Source organism: Canis lupus, chromosome 28 (genome assembly GCF_048164855.1).
Source record: "Canis lupus baileyi chromosome 28, mCanLup2.hap1, whole genome shotgun sequence".
Lineage (NCBI taxonomy): Eukaryota > Metazoa > Chordata > Mammalia > Carnivora > Canidae > Canis > Canis lupus.
The window spans coordinates 30985610-31002900 of NC_132865.1; the positions used below are offsets into that span (position 1 = coordinate 30985610).

At 42.9% G+C, this 17291-nt stretch overlaps 1 protein-coding gene, 1 long non-coding RNA gene and 1 pseudogene across 5 annotated transcripts in view; 2 read left to right on the top strand and 1 right to left on the bottom strand.

Annotated features, from left to right (window-relative positions):
- RAB2A (RAB2A, member RAS oncogene family) overlaps window positions 1–5212 on the bottom strand; it is a 92245-nt gene extending 87033 nt beyond the window's left edge. For 2 of the 4 annotated variants that reach the window (XM_072804530.1, XM_072804534.1), the window contains exon 1: window positions 4863–5212. In XM_072804530.1, the coding sequence (XP_072660631.1) occupies window positions 4863–4908 (46 nt within the window). In that variant the 5' untranslated portion in view covers window positions 4909–5212. Of the gene's footprint in view, window positions 1–4413; window positions 4707–4862 lie in introns of those variants that run through there. The other 2 variants (XM_072804533.1, XM_072804532.1) reach the window with 2 other exon arrangements.
- A 113-nt stretch (window positions 5213–5325) lies between these two features.
- Window positions 5326–6124, top strand: LOC140620001 (uncharacterized). The gene is made up of 2 exons (XR_012019757.1): window positions 5326–5562; window positions 5803–6124. It is a non-coding gene; the product is annotated as an uncharacterized lncRNA (long non-coding RNA).
- A 556-nt stretch (window positions 6125–6680) lies between these two features.
- Window positions 6681–15193, top strand: LOC140620368 (14-3-3 protein zeta/delta pseudogene; annotated as a pseudogene).
- The last annotated feature ends 2098 nt before the right edge of the window (window positions 15194–17291 follow it).

A 17291-nucleotide genomic window follows, 5' to 3' on the forward strand; every position in this document is an offset into this window, starting at 1 on the left:
AGCCCAGCAACCAGCTCCACACTCAGTGTGGAGTCTGCTTGAGATTCTCTTTCTGCTCCTCCTGCTCATGCTGTCTCTTTCTCTCTCTCAAATAATATATAAAATCATTTAAAAAGACTATACTGTCTAAATTCTAGATGATGTTAAAAGGTATGTTTCAGACATATTTTAGCTCTCTCACTAAACAGGACTAATACACCTAAAAACAGACAAAACGAAACAATATAGAGATGCAAAAGTTCCGGAACTATGAAGAAAAGCAAGAGAAGAATAGAGAATTCAAGCTGGTGGAAGCCTGGGAAAGGAAGTAAGTGATGAGGATCTGTGTTTCTTTAGCATGGATATGTTGTAATTCATTACTGTTCCTTAAAACTATTCAAGTATACATAGTATGTACATACATATGCAGGCTACATTTCATCATAAAATAAGTGGAATTTTTCTACCTTCGAATTTCTCTGTTTTTCCAGTTTGTTTTCTGAAGATAATCTAACAAACTTGCTCATATGATTAAATAAAATGGTTGATGTTTCTGGCCTCAGGTTTTGCAACAAGGAGCTCCATCTCAGACCTAGTAAGAATCTCTGGGGGTTGGGCCACTGAATCTTTATTTAAAAAAAAAAAAAAAAAAAAAAAGAAGAAACCACCATAAGTGAGTCTCAAGAACCTAAAGAAACTCAAGTTTGTGTCTCCCACAAGACAGGCGTTCTTCTGTCACAGCTCTAAAGCTCTGGAGAATCTAATGCCACTCTTCCCCAAGTGCTCTGGGATTCTGCCTCTATGTTGTAGGTTTTTGATCTTTCAACTTCTCCCCTATTGTCGCCCACATACACACACACTCAACACCCCTTCACATTCCTGCAAACCTGATCTTGGTGTCAACTCCACACGTCTCCCTCCTTCCCTCTCTTTCACCGTCTTTGGTAAAATGGCTCCCACTAAGGCTCAGTAGTTAACTTAAAAAAAAAACAAACACCAAGAAGTAGTATATGTGAGATTGTCTGATCGAACGGCACACATGTACTTCCAACTACCTGCCAGACATTTCCCACATGCCCACCTGGCAAATCCTTACACATCATTCCAATTTCAGCTCAAGTATCATCTTCCAGGTAAAGCTTGCAGCACCTCCTCCAAGGGCCCCATTACTTAACTACTAAAAATTTATTTTCGTATACAGCTCTTAGCCTCAAAAGATTTTTTCTTTTTAGATCTATCTATCTATTTATTTATTTATTCATGAGACACATGGAGAAAGGCAGAGACATAGGCCGAGGGCAAAGCAGGCTCCTTGCTGGGAGCCTGATGCGCGACTGGATCCTGGGACTGGGATCATGCCCTCAGCCGAAGGCAGATGCTCAACCGCTGAGCCACCCAGGCGTCCCATATCCTCAAAAGATTTTAAGAAAAAGAAGAAAAAAACTGTGTGGGAGTGGGGAGAAAAGGGACCAATGAAGGAAGGAAGAGTGGAGGGGATGAGTATGATGCAGCAGGGAGTAATGCGGTTTGTTAACAATCTTAAAAGAACAGGACTTGGTCAAGTGGAAAAGTTTTGACCTAATCTTTCATCGTTTTTGGGTGGGGGGCAAGGCAAGAGGGTCATTTCAGATAGAACACAACTGGTTTTGAGCTTTTGTGTGCCTAGCTGAGTGGCAGAGAAGGGGAAGGAGGGCTAGTGATCAAGTTAGAATGGGAAGCAGTTGCCAAAATTTTAGGAGCAACAATAACAGGTTTATTACAATTTTTCTCTTTCTGTATTTGGTAACTGTCTGGTTATGCTATTAGGCCATGCTTGTTAAAAACCAATTTCCACTTTATATCTAGATTTAAATGACACATCACCTAAATAGTTTCTCAGGAACATGACAGCAGTACCAATGAAAAAATTTAAAACTGCATTTTAACTGCATTTGGCCCTAGAGTTAAGAAAACAAAGATTTCAACAGTATCACCATGATGGCGTAAAAAGTCTTTAAAAGTCTCTTCTAGGGCAGCCCCGGGTGGCCCAGTGGTTTAGCGCCGCCTTTGGCCCAGGGTGTGATCCTGGAGACCGGGGATCGAGCCCCACATTAGGCTCCCTGCATGGAGCCTGCTTTTCCCTCTGCCTGTGTCTCTGCCTCTCACTCTCTCTGTACCTATCATGAATAAATAAATAAAATCTTAAAAAAAAAAAGTCTCCTCTATGAAGCAGGAAGTCTGAAAGACAAAGTGTGCGTGGTACTTTTACATTTGTTCTCATTTTATCTCATTACTGAGAGAAAAAGGAAAGGTTAAAAATGATAGTTTATTATAAACTAGTGAAAGTGATAAAAAGGAAAAGTAGCAATTTCCTTCACCCTAAGACACATATTTTTCATACTATGACTTTTGAAGAAATCAGGATGGATATCACACTACTAATTTAATACCATCTTTTGGTGGGGAGACAACATTAGGTGTACCTTATAACTATGCATATATTTTGAATTAAGGAAACACGGTAAAGGATTTTGGCCCAAGTCAGCGGCAGAATTGTATATTTAAGTTTTTAATGTATATAAACATGAACATAGTGGACTGTTTGGCTATGCTTTCATTAATTTAATTAAATGTACATGGCCTTCTACTAGGCACTTCTTGAAATGCAAAGCTATATTAAACATCTTTCCTGCCCTCCAGAGGTATATAATCGAATACAGACGTCTACACAAGAATCTATAAAGCAGTCTGGCATTAATATAAGGACAATACAAAGTATGATACATCCAGATAAAGGAGTAGTACTCACTGCTAGCCAGGATACCAGAAAAAGCCTAACACATCAAAAGAGCTTAATATATTTTGACTTTGAAAGCATTATGGAAGACCTGGATTAAACTTTGAAGGACTGATAGAATTTCCACCGAGAAGACACTCTAAGCAGAGGGAGCAGAAGGAACCACGAAAAAGCACAGAAATCAGCCACTGAGCCTCACTGGCAGAAGGTAGGGAATAGTGGGAAAGAAGGCCAGCAAAGAAAACAGAGGCTAAAATAATGGAGTTCCTGGAAGGTGAAACTAAAGAACGTGAACAGACGACCAGTCTCCTAAGAGCCAGGTATCACCAAGATTAATCTGACAGGAAACTACATGGGCTGGAGTGGAAAGAAAGTACTGCTGTATACAGTCTGCCATCAAGTGCCTGAACCTAGGTGATAACAATAGCAATGGCAAGAAAGGAGTGTCTTCCCTATAAACTGCCTGGGGGTTGTTTTCCAATGAGGGCAAATTCCAGGAGCACAGAGCACCAGTTTGCGTGATTTGTAGCTCCAGTACTCCCAGCACAATACCCTACCCACAGTAGATGCTCAGTAAGTAAGCGGAAAATCTGCATCTTCACCACTGCTAAGTCTATTCCCACCCTTCTTTGTACTTCTCAAACATATTCATATCATAGTTAACATAAATTCCCTCTCCAACTTGGGTTTACTGCCTAAATAAAAATTTTCCAGTGGGCTTTAGACCCAATTCCTTCTCCTTTAAAACATGCCACAGCTTTTTTTTTTTTTTTTTAAAGTACATAAGCTGGCCACTAAACATCTGCAAAACACTGCTCTACCCAAGACTTTACATAGAAAACCATCCAGGCTCTGTACAGGCACGCCTGGAAAAACAAAAAACAAAAAAAACAAAACAAAACAAAAAACAACCCTGCTAAAAAGCTGTATTTACAGCAGCAAGTTTTTCTAGGAGCCGGCAATAAACAATCAACGTGATTCTTGTGTTACTTACTGAATTCGCCACATCACTAGTGCAACCACAAGCGGCTGCTTACATTTCCAAAGTTGTGCAAATGGTCCAAAGTTGTGCAAGAGTCCTCACTGAAACCAGACTCTGGTATATAAATAGTTACAACACTTGAACAAGCTTTAGTTTTATTATTAGATTCAAAGGAATGCCAAAATCACAGGTATTAAAAAAATATATCACGAGTTTGTTGACTGATCTGCGAAATATACTCTGATGTTATCTCAAGTGAGAACCGCTGAATTCCTTTCTGCTTCAGACTGTCTATCGTGTCACCTGAAAACTGACAGTTGCCACCCGGAATCTGATACATCCAAGAAATCACAGTGCCCCCAACACACACACAGGCACACGCAGAGCACGGGCCGGCCTTGCATCACTCCCAAATAACCCCAGTTTACACGTGGCAAACTCGACACAACTTTCACGCTTTAATGACCTCGAAAGGAATTCCCCGGCCGCCAAGCGATGGAACACGACTAACTCTGACTTGGGATTTGAGGGTGTTAAAACAAACAAACAAGCAAACAAACAATTTTTCCCCTTTAAGGCTCCCTTCTCTGAAGCCTTCTCAGCCGCCTGTCCCACGCGAGGAGCACCCTGCCCAGCCCCTGACAGGTGCGTGTAGGCTGGGAAAGGTGGGACTGACCGGGGAGCCCAGGGCCTCCTCCCATCACCTTCTGCTCTCATCTGCCTCCCATCTTCCTTCTCGAGGGCGGCGAGGAGGCCCAAGGTGAGGGGCCGCGGCGGGGCGTGCAGTCCTCCACGTCAGGCCCCGGTGACCCCCGGCCGGGCCGCCCCTCCCGTCACACGGTTCCCAGGTCCCAAGTCGCAAGCGGCTGCCGCGGCCCCCAGCTGCAGGGCCGCCCGGGGCGGGGGCGGCGGACAGGGCCCGGCCAGGCCGCGGCCGCTCGGCTCGCAGTGCCCACGTCACCAGCTCCAGCACTGCGGAAATGGAGCGGCGCGGCCGGCACGGAGGGAGGGAGGGAGGGAGGGAGGGAGGCGCCGTTGGCGCCCGCGCCGCTGCAGACGCCGTTTGCCCCTCAGCCCCGGCCGGGAGGCCGCCGACGTTTGCCTGGCCGCACCCCGGGCCCTCACCTGTGTCGCCGATGATGATGTACTTGAAGAGATAGGCGTACGCCATGGCCGCGGCCGCTCGGTGCCAGGGCACACGGCTCCTCCTCCCGCTACTGCTCCTCCTCCTCCTCCGCGCCCCTCACCCCGGCGCCACTCGGCCTCGAAACGCCAGGCCCCGCCCGCCGCAGCCGTCGCCGTCAGCCGCCGACACTTAAGGGCCGAGAGGAAGCAGGACGAACTGACACCCGCACAGCCGGTGGAGACAGCTCCCGACCGAGCTCAGTCGAACAATAACAGCCGCCGCGGCACCCCCGCCCCGCCTCCGCGCCGACCCGGAAGTGCTGCGGCCGCCGGCGCCGCCGGAGGAAAGGGGAGGAGCCGCGCACGCCGGCCGCGCCCCGCACGCCGGAGCCCCGCCCCCCCGGAGCCCCGCCCCCGGAGCCCCGCCCCGCCCAGCGCAGAGCCGGCCGCGCCCCGGCCGCGCCCCGGCCGCCGAGAGCACTGCGCCTCCCGGAGCCCGTCGTCCCGGCGCTGCTGAGGGGCGGCCCCGGCGGCCGGGGAACGCCGGGGGAGGGGAAGGAACCGGAGGGCCCGGTCCCCGCGCCGCCACGCGCATGGGCGCCGCGTCCTTCCGCCCTGCCGGGGGCGCGCGGGCACGTGCGGGAGACGGAGGCCGCGTTCGGCCGCGTCCGGCGCGGGCCTGGCCTTGGGCTCCTGGAAGGTGCTTGGGGAGGCGGGAGCGCCGCGGGGTGGGCCGGAGGGCGGTGGTGTCCCCGCGTTCGGAGACCCGGGCTTGACAGGGCGAGTCGCTCACCGTGCATCAGGGGGCGTGAAGTAGAGTGTGGTGTGCCCTGTGGCCGAATATTACGAGGCTCCGACAGAGAAGCCTCACATGCAAAAACAAGGCGCAGAAATCGGTGTAGACGTGTGTGTATATATATATATTTTTTTTTTTTTACAGATTTTATTTATTTATTCATGAGAGGCAGAGACACAGGCAGAGGGAGAAGCAGGCTCCATGCAGGGAGCCCGACGTGGGACTCGATCCGGGGTCTCCAGGATCACACCCCGGGCTGCAGGCAGACGCTTAACCTCTGAGCCACCCAGGCGTCCCTAGACATGTATATTTATGTTATATGCATTGCTTATGTATATGAGATATATAACAATTATATGCTAAATATGCTCATATGCTTACGAATTACATGTTATTGTCGTATACATTATATATATGTATCTTTACCATTTTGTAAAAAAGAAAGCATGTCAAGGGTGGACTGAAATAGCGTCTGTTTGTAGCCATCCTGAAACACAGCTGGCATCAAGGGGAGGGCGGGTGGGAACGGAGGACACATCTGCGTTTCCCTGAATCTTTTATGTGCGGTTTGAACTTTTTTGCACTGTTCCTGAATTACCTACTGAAAAAAAAACATAGGTTGAAAGGAAAAAACAAAGTATCTTTTTTGTTCCATTCAACCAACATTTATTAAGTACATACTATGTCTCTGCATTGCGCAGCGTTGCCACGGAGGGCGGACGCTGTTGTGAAGGAACAGTTTGGGAAGAGGAGGCAGTAGAGTTCGTGGAAGTGTGAGGATGTGTTACCGGGAGAAGGTGATGTTTGCATCAAGAATATGAATGATGGGGAACAGTTTGTGCAAAGGACAAAAGTTGGAGAATGGGAAATGAAGTTTAGGCAGGAGAAGCAGAGTCTGCAAAGTTCGTGGCTCCATTGAAGGAATTTAGAGTTGCAAGAGGAAGCTCATTTACCGAACCAAGGCAATGGAAGGACCATCTTTGGGGCGGGGGGGGGGGGGGGGGGGGGGGTCACTGGGATTTAGTGACCCTGGTTCCTCTTGCCTCACGTTCTCTCCCCTTTGGGATCTCTCACTATATAATTCTACTGACACCTCCATGCTGAGCTGGCTAACGTGGGTTAGTACATGCTTTGAGTGGCCTTGCCAAGTATGAACTCATTGGTGGTTTCTGGAGTATTTGGAGGGGATTTTACCAAGGTTTCAGGGATAGCACGCAAGAATTTGACACAGAAAGTTACCTGGAATTGCATAAACTGGTTCACTCATCTTTGCTTTGGGGGAGGGGAGGTCCCTGCCCAAGACCTCCTAGTGGCCATTTTGTCCTTCCTGAGTGCCTTCCCTCAGGTCTTTCATGAGTGATAGATATCTAGAATGTTCCCTCAGTTGTTTTCTACTCTCAGAGACATGGCCTTTACTCAGAGCCTCAGCAGGACAGCTCTATCAAGATGACACACAAAAGCTGAGCATCCTTATGAGTCAGGAGCGTTCCCATACTGTTAGAGGAGGTGAGTCGCTGGAAAAGTCACTAGTGCCAGGTTATGCGAGGTCTTGTAGCCATGTCAGTATGCATATAGTACTTTACCAGGTGGACCCAGGGGAAACAAGAGAAGATCAGACTTGGGCATGTAAAAAAAAAAAATCATAGAAATGAATGTAGAGCTATAGCATAAAACAAAACCCAAAAACTTCGGAGGCCTGGCTTCTGGGTGTGGCCCTACCATTAACTGGATGATTGTGACAGATCATGTGGCCTCTCAGAGCTTCAGTGTACTCATCTGTAAAGTGAAGGAGTTAAATGTTGTTACCTTAAAGGACTAGTCTGAAGCTAATTTTAGCTAAGTCTGAAGTCTAATTTTATGTCTCTCCAACCTCCAGATCTGAAGCTACCTGTAAAGTATCAGTAATCCTCTCCTGACAAGGGCGGGGCCCCATGAGTCAGATGTATACTATGCTTTCACAGAACTGAGTGGCATCACTCCATTCCTGAGATGCACAGGAGCTGTAATGATCGCTTGCTGCCTGGCAGTGTAATCTAATGAAATGAGCAAAGACTCGATTTTCAAGTCCTTTGAGCCTCATTTGCCTTATTTGGAAAATGTAGATAATAACTGCCTCACAGTCAATTTAGGATCAAATAAGATATTGTGTGTGAAGATATTTTATAAATTATGAAAAACATATACTTAATACATAACTCTTAGTACTGAATAATTATTTTAAATTACCTTGAAGGAGAAAAGGTGTAGTCACCATATGAGTCATATTTTTTTAAGATTTTGTTTACTTATTTGATATAGAGAGAGAGCGAGAGAGCATATGAGTGAGCACAGTGCTGGAGGGGCAGGGGGAGAAGCAGATTCCCTGCTGAGCAGGGAGCCAGACATGGGGCTCAATCCCAGAACCCCAGGATCATGACCTGAGCCAAAGACAGATGCTTAACTGGCTGAGCTACTCAGGCACCCCATGAGTTCATGTCTTAAAATCAGCTCCGTTCCTGGCTTTATTTTATGTCACTACCTTTATTTTCTTTCTACATTTAATTCATAATATTTTGTTCTATTTTCTCTATGCCTATATGCTGTCTTAAATCCTCTTTGAAACAATACAGGACATAAACAAAAGCCATACAAACCTCTTTTGAAACATTTGACTTAGCCCCCAAAATCCAAAAATATTTTTCAAGAGAAATTCCTCAGGCAAAATGACAGAAATATACCTCTTTTCCCCTAAGTGGTAGTACACTTCCTGGGATTTTCCATTCAGTTTGATTTTCAGTTATTTCTCTCTCTTGGGGATGAATTCTGATAACCTCATCTCTCAGTCTTACATCATACATGATCTGAAGGTCAAAACTGAAGTTTAAAGATTGTTAGACTACATTCTCTAAGATCCCCTCACTGAAGTGCTCCATGACATTTTAAAATACAGTATTATATTGAAATTTTGCGTTTACTTTTCCCAATCAAACTTTTCATGTGTTTAAATTTTCTCTGGTTTTTGATTGCTCTCAGACTGTGGAAAGAAGGAGCAATGGGGTGGATGGGATGGGAGAGGAGTGGTGTGAAATACTATAATCCACAGTCTTTTTTTTTTTTTTTAAGATTTTATTTATTCATGAGAGACACAGAAAAGCAGAGACATAGGCAGAGGGAGAAGCAGGCTCCATGCAGGGAGCCTGATGCAAGACTCCATCCCAGAATTCCTGGATCACACCCTGGGCCGCTGAAGGCAGGTGCTCAACTGCTGAGCCACCCAGGCTGCCCTCCACAGGTTCTTTAGTTTCCATGGTTCCTTGGCCAGTCCTTGAGTGCACTCTGGGGGCTCTGTGATCCTCCAGAACTAGTATGCAAAATGTTCTATGTGTTTGCATTCATGTAATTTTATGGGAGAGATTCTTCCATAGGCCTATGACCCAGAAATCATTAAGAACCACTGTGAGGGGCACCTGGGTGGCTCAGTGGTTGAGTGTCTGTCTGCTTTTGGCTCAGGTCATGATCCTGGGGTCCTGGGATCCAGTCCTGCATCCTGCTTCTCCCTCTGTCTATGTCTCTGCCTGTCTCTCTGTGTCTCTCATGGATAAATAAATAAAATCTTAAAAAAAAAAAAAAAAAAAAAGGCTGTGAAAGGTTTTCTTTCAGCCATTTGTAAATGCCATGATGGAACTACTTTTCCAGCAAATACTTAATCAGCTCAGTACCAGTGTTGAAGAAAGAAAGAACTAGGTTCAATTCTTGACTTTACCGCTTATCAGTTGATAAACTGATGGGTTAATTACTAAACACTCTAAGCCTTAGTTGTCTCATGAGATGACATAGAGTATCTAGCACAATCTCAAGCTCATAGTAGACATTAAATAAATATTAAAATTATTTCCCCCTTCCTTTCATCCTTTCCTTATTCTCCACCTCCAACCTGTCACTAAGAATAGTTAGGAGTTTAATGAGCCCAAGAAAGACCCTGACTTAAAGTAGATAAGAGTTTCCTTGTGCTAAGTCATGGATAGCTTTGGCCTGATGAGGTCTACAGGGAGACAATGTGTCATTCAGAAGACAGAATTTTGTTCTGGGAAATGGGAGTCGATTTTTTACAGAGGGAGAGCCATTTAAGTTGGGCCTTAAAGGGCATCATCTTTTATAGTTACTGCTTTAATTGATTCTTTTCAGACGCTCCAACAGCCCCTCCCCCCATCCCTTTTGTACTCTGGTCACCTTACCCACCTCATCTGCCATTTGTATTATAGTTGGGTAACACACTTAACATTCCCTGTTTTATTTGCTATTTGTGGCCTATTTCTGACCACTTGTCCAAGCCAGAAATGGCTGTTGTCTCTCTTCTACTTCATTCTGCTTATCCTTCAAAAGCTGACTTGGATAGTATAAATTTAATGATCACAAATTCATACCTTAGTCAATGTTTGAATGTAAGTGTTTGAAGAAACCTTCTTTTATATGTAGGCTATTCATTTTACCAATGCTGATTATTTGTAATAGAAGAGACCTACAGAAGTGCACAGATGTAAGAAACAGTTAATATTAGAATAATAAGCTCATGTTATAAAACAGTAAAAAGTATAACTACATAAAATATTTTGAATTAATTTTAAAGAACTTTGAAGTGAGTTAAAACCCAGGGTAGTGTTCTTAATTAATTATTTTTCTAAGTCCTTTACATTTGTCTAGTGCTTTCAGCAGAGAAAGTTGTCTAGAGAAAGGCCCAGTGTTGAATTCCTGGAGGCCTGAATTATATTCTTCTCTGCTACTAACTAGCTGATTTCAAGAAAATCCTCTTCAAACTTTTTGTCATCTGTTCAATAGAGATAATTCTAGCTGGTTATGTAATAAAACTGCTGAGAAGTAGATATGAGAACACTCTGAAAAGCATGTCAATACCAGGAGCAAGCATATATACCAAATTGCAGGTGAATGATTTTTTGCAAATGTATGTAATAAAAGACCAACTCCTACAGAACAGTAAAGCATCAGCAGTATTTTATTATCTGCAACGTTAGTCTTTTTGTCAGCAGAAACTAAAGTATGCAATTGCTTCAGACCCTACTACTCTCCACTTGTCTCTAATGTGTTGTAGGTCTTGAGTTAGCTGGTAGGTGTTCTTTGTTTTGGAAAAGTTGGGGTTGGAATGAGAATGGGGATGCATGAGGTGTGTATCTCACATTGTCTGAAGACAGAACCACTTCCTGTCCCGTGAGTGCTTCAGTTTCTTTTAATCTTTATTACTGAAGGTCTTCAAATTTTGATAAAGAGAAATCAGTTTTCTCTCCGTTTTTGAGGAAATTATAAACTGGCTGTGTCCCAGGGGGAGATGTAAACATAGAAAACCTTCTGTCCTGATTTCCTTTGAGTGAGAAGGGAATCTTAGAAAATAACTGGTACAGGGAACTGTGAGATCACATTTCAACCCTCTGCTATCCCCTCCCTCTTATGTACTCTTTATCTCTGCTTCTAATGATCTCACTATCAGAATTTTTAATATATGGAGTGAAAGAGAGGAAAATGGCCACCACAGAATCATATTTGACTTGTAATCTGGAGAAAACAGAAGTATATTTTCCCAAATTTTCTGATTTTTGACAATAAAAATTATTAAAAGAATAAATATGTTTTTCAAAAGTGAGATTATATGTAAAGGCTCTCACATTTAAAAATCTGCAAAGCTAATTTAGGCTTGTGCCAAGAATCACTGCTGCACTTAGGCTCATTTAAATTCTCAATTTGAGGCGCATCTGGGTGGCTTAGTTGGTTAAGCGTCTGCCTTCTGCTTGGGTATGATCCCAGAACCCTGGGATCAAGCCCCACATCAACTTCCCTGCTTAGCAGGGAGTCTGCTTCTCCCTCTACCCCTGCTTGTGTTTTCTGTCTCTCTCTGTCAAATAAATAAAAGAAGTCTTAAAAAAAACATAGAATAAAAAATTTTAAAAAATTCTTAGTGTGAGGAATGTAGCAATCAATCCTCAAGAGCCTCTGCAGGTGGGACACCTGGGTGGCTCAGGTGGTTAAGTGTCTGACTCTTGATTTCAGCTCAGGTCACCATCTCAGGGTTGAGGGATCAAGTCCTGCAACAGGCTTCATGCTCAGTGTGGAGTCTGCTTGAGATTCTGTCTCTCCCTCTGCCTTTGTCCCTCCCCCTGTTGGTGTGTTTGTGCTCACACACACACTCTCTCTGTCAAAATAAATAAATAAAATCTTTTAAAAAAAGAACCTCTTCAAGTAAACATTATGAAAAAGTACAATACAACCTTAAAATTGCAATAAACATTAATTCTCATACTGTTTTTGTGCATTAGAAGTCTAGGAGCAGCTTAGCTGGGTGGTTCTGGCTTGGGTTCTCTCATGGGGTTGTAGTTAATCCTTCAGCCAGATCTGTAGTCCCATGAATGATTGACCAGGGCTTGAGGATCTACTTCCAACTGGCTCCCTCCCTTTTGGCTGTTGGCAGAGGCCTTATTTCTTTATGACATGGACCTCTCCATAGGACTGCTTGAGTATCCTCATGACAGGCAGCTGATCACAAAGCCAGAACCTCAATCTCTTTTATCATTTAGCTTCAGAAATCACAACACCATCACTTCTGTATTCTTTTGGTCCCATGGACACACTATGATAAAAATGTAGGAAGAGACTACACAGGACGTTAACTCCAGAGGCCAGGATCACTTACAGTTACCTTAGAAGTCACCCTAGAAGCAGCATAACCTGAAGAGATCAAGGAGTGAAAACAAGGATCTAATAAATATCTCACCATCTGAAATCAGATACATTTGGGATCAAATCAGGTCCATTTAACCTGTCTACTAAAAGCTTGCTATGAATGGATGCATCAATAAAGTTTATTGTGGTTTTGACACTTCTAAAAATAATTTAGATTAAAAGTCTGATAAATAATTTTACAGTCAGAAAAGGTGGAGAAAACATTTTTTCAGTTTTTTTAAAGATTTTATTTATGTGAGAGAGAGAGTGCACCAACAGGGGGGAGAGCAGAGGGACAAGCAGACTCCCCACTGAGCAGGGAGCCTGACGCAGCTCCTGACATCATGACCTGAACTGAAGTCAGATCCTTGACTCACTGAGCCACCTACGTGCCCCGAAAAGTTGTATTTCAAGGCAATCGTTTTGAGGACAGAACATAATGATAAAGTAGCTCCCAAATAGGACTTTTTTTTTAAGTTGCTGTTTGCTTCCTTTCCAAGTCCTTAAGAATTCATGTGTTTCAACAGAATAAACAAGATATTTCCAACTTCTCATTGGCTTCTTTGAATAATTTTATGGGAACTCAATATTTTTCTACCTATGAAAATTCTCATATCCAAATATTACAGTGGTTGATTATTCATTTTAAATTTCAAGTTTAAAAAAATCTAGATTAAGCAGAGGTAGGGGAAGCCTTTAGTTAAGCAGGTTTAAAATACAAACATGTAGGGATGCCTGAGTGGCTCAGTGGTTGAGAGTCTGCCTCCGGTTCAGGTCATGATCCCGGGGTCCTGGGATCGAGTCCTGCATCAGGCTCCTTGCGGAGAGCCTGCTTCCCCCTCTGCCTAGGTCTCTGCCTCTCTCTGTGTGTGTCTCGTGAATAAATAAATAAAATACAAACATGTAGAAGTTCGACTCATCATCTTATTCCCTATGAGTAGTCTTTTCTGGTATGTTAGGTTAGTAATATTCATTAGAAGAACTTCAGGCTCGGTCTCAGCCTCGCTGCTGCAGCCCAGAGACTGCTGAGCCCTGGTCCGTCCGCCGGCACCCACTCCAGACATCCAGTCATGGATAAAGTCGAGCTGGTGCAGAAGGCCAATCTGGCCAAGCAGGCTGAGCGATATGATGACTTGGCAGCCTGCATGAAGTCCTTAACTGAGCAAGGAGCTGAATTATCCAAGAGGAGAGGAATCTTCTCTCAGTTGCTTATAAAAATGTTGTAGGATCCCGTAGGTCATCTTGGAGGGTCGTCTCAAGTATTGAGCAAAAGATGGAAGGTGCTGAGAATAAACAGCAGATGGCTCGAGAATACAGAGAGAAAATTGAGACCGAGCTAAGAGATATCTGCAATGATGTACTGTCTCTTCCGGCAAAGCGTTTGATCCCCAGTGCTCCACAAGCAGAGAGCAAAGTCTTCTATTTGAAAATGAAAGGAGGCTACTACCGTTACTTGGCCGAAGTTGCTGCTGGTGATGACAAGAAAGGGACTGTGGATCAGTCACAACAAGCATACCAAGAAGCTTTTGAAATCAGCGGAAAGGAAATGCAACCAACACATCCTATCAGATTGGGTCTGGCCCTTAACTTCTCTGTGTTCTATTACGAAATTCTGAACTCACCGGAGAAAGCCTGCTCTCTTGCAAAGACAGCTTTTGATGAAGCCATTGCTGCACTTGATACATTAAGTGAAGAGTCACACAAAGACAGCACGCTAATAATGCAATTACTGAGAGACAACTTGACATCGTGGACATCGGACACCCTAGGAGACGAAACTGAAGCAGGAGAAGGGGGGGAAAATTAACCGGCCTTCCTACTTTTGTCTGCCTCATTCTAAAATTTACACAGTAGACCATTTGTCATTCATGCTGTCCCACAAATAGTTTTTTGTTTACGATTTATGACAGGTTTATGTTACTTCTGTTTTAATTTCTATATTTCCCATGTGGTTTTTATGTTGAATATTAGGGGAGTAGAGCCAGTTAATATTTAGGGAGTTACCTGTTTTCATCTTGAGGTGGCCAATATGGGGATGTGGAATTTTTATACTAGTTATAAGTGTTTGGCATAGTACTTTTGGTACATTGTGGCTTCACAAGGGCCAGTGTTAAAACTGCTTCCACGTCTAAGCAACGAAAACTGCCCACATCTTGGTTTGTCCTGGTGGGGAATAAAAGGGATAATTGGTTCCAGATACAGGTGTAGTTATTGTGGGTACTTTAAGGTTTGGGGCACTTACAAGGCTGTAGTAGAAAGGGTATCCTGTAGATATTAAATGTGAACCACGAGTATCTGTGGAATACTCATTCTCGATGTGCACACCTTTGACTACAGTTGCAGGAGTGTTCCTTTAGTTGTGACCCAATTTACTCTGGTTAAGGGCAGAAATGGTTCACATTCCATTATTTGGAAAGTTACCTGCTGTTTGCTTTCATTATTTTTGCTACACTCCTTTTATTTGTATTTAAATGTTTCAGGCAACCTAAGAACAAATGTACAAGTGAAGACGCAGTAAAAATGAATTGCTTGATATCCATTACTTTATGTATATCAAGTATAGCAGCAAAACAAAAATCCCATGTATTTAACCTTTTTGTTAGTTTTTTTTCTGTTTTGTTTTGTTTTGATTCTTTGCTCTTGTGATTTTTTTTTTTTTTGATACTTGCCTAACATGCATGTTCTGTAAAAATAGTTAACAGGGAAATAACTTGAGATGATGGCTAGCTTTGTTTAATGTCTTATGAAATTTTCATGAACAATCTAAGCATAATTGTTAAGAACACATGTATTGAGTAGTTGTAAGTGGAATAAAAGTTTTGTGAATGGACTTTTCAACTACTTTCTCTACAGGTTTTCATGTAAATTAGATTCTTGGTTCTGAAACCTCTCTAAAGGAAATTGTACATTTTTGGAAATTTATTCCTTATTCCCTCTTGACAGCTAATGGGCTTTTACCAAGTTTAAATACAAAGTTTATCATAACAAAATACTACTAATATAACTACTACTGTTCCCAACCATGTCCTGTATTCCTCCCCTACCCTGAAAAAAAAAAAAAAAAGCTTTTTTTCAGAGACAGGGGATTGATTGGAAAAAAGTAATGCGTTCCATTTAAAATTTTGGCATATGGGGGAACCCTGGGTGGCGCAGCGGTTTAGCGCCTGCCTTTAGCCCACGGCACGATCCTGGAGACCTGGGATCGAATCCCACGTCGGGCTCCCTGCATGGAGCCTGCTTCTCCCTCTGCCTGTGTCTCTGCCTCTCTCTCTCTCTCTCTCTGTGTGACTATCATAAATAAATAAAAATTAAAAAAAAATTAAAAAAAAATTTTTGGTATATGGTATTTTCTACCTTAGGAAGACACAATGTTCTTGGCCCATCATGACATTGGGTAGCATTAACAAAGTTTTGTGCTTCCAAATCACTTTTGTTTTTAAGAATTTCTTGATATTGTTATAGCCTGCCTTCAATTTTGATCCTTTATTCTTTCTATTTGTCAGGTGCACAAGATTACCTTTATAGCCTTCTGTCTTGTCACCAACCATTCCTAGTTGGTGGCCATGTACTTGGAAAAAAGGCCACATGTTCTTTCTGGCTCCACTCAATGTCTAAGGATACCTTGCTTCCTTTGCTTGCATTCCACAAACTATTTCCCTCATCCTATTTACTGAAGCAAATCTCTCCTTAGTTGATGAAATTGTGTTTATGTCCTTGTAAACCCTACCCATCCTGAATGGTCTGTCATTGTCTGCCTTTAAAATCCTTCCTCTTTCTCTCTTTAAATAATGATGGGACTAAGTTATACCTAAAGCTCACCCTACAGACTATTTCCTCAGTACCTTGCAGAAAACACCAAACAAAAATACCATTTTAAAAGAGGTGTATTTTTTCTTCTTTTAGAATGTAAGCTCCTCAAGAGCAGGGGCAATGTTTTCTGTATATTCTATTGTGCCTAGTACACTGTAAATGCTCCATAAATATTGATGATGGTTAAAAAAAAGAAGAACTGCAGACTCATATTAATTTTGGAATGGTGTTTGAAGTTTCCATTACTAGACTTAATCGAGAACATTTTTTATTCTTAATAAATAGGTATTTACATTTTCTTGAAACCACATTTGATATAGATTACACAAAACTGTTAGCAAAGACAGATTATTTGGCATTGATATATTTTTTTGTTAATTTTTCCTTTTGAAAAATTGATTATAGGCAGAACCCTCTTTGGGAATAGAGGGTTCCTCTCTTTAATCAACTGAATGCATTTCTGGAAAATTATCCTTCCACATCACTCCAAAAGACATTAAATCCAAACACGAAATATGATATTGTCTCATCTGAACCCAGAGATAAGCCATTTTGCTTATTTATAGGACAGACTGATTACTAACTACTAATTAAAACTCCCAAAATGAATTACTTACCTTTTCTTTCTTGAAAACAAGCAGAGGGATCCCTGGGTGGCGCAGCGGTTTGGCGCCTGCCTTTGGCCCAGGGCGCGATCCTGGAGACCCGGGATCGAGTCCCACATCGGGCTCCCGGTGCATGGAGCCTGTTTTCCCTCTGCCTGTGTCTCTGCGCCTCTCTCTCTCTCTGTGACTATCATAAATAAATAAAAAATTAAAAAAAAAAAAAAAAAAAAAAGAAAACAAGCAGAGATGAGGAAGTAAATAGATATGTTTTATTATGAGTGACCCAGGATACAGGAAATAGAAAGTACACTCAGTAGACAGGCATTCCTCAATTAACATTTATTCACTTAAAATTTTGAAGCCACTGAAGTAAACAACTATTTAATGATTAATATAGCTGCATGAAAAAGAATTCATTGAGACTTGCCATTTGTATACCAGGTACTAAGGATACAGAGAGATTTACCATGAAGCTAATAAAGCTTAAGTTCAGTGTCCTTTGGGATCCCTGGG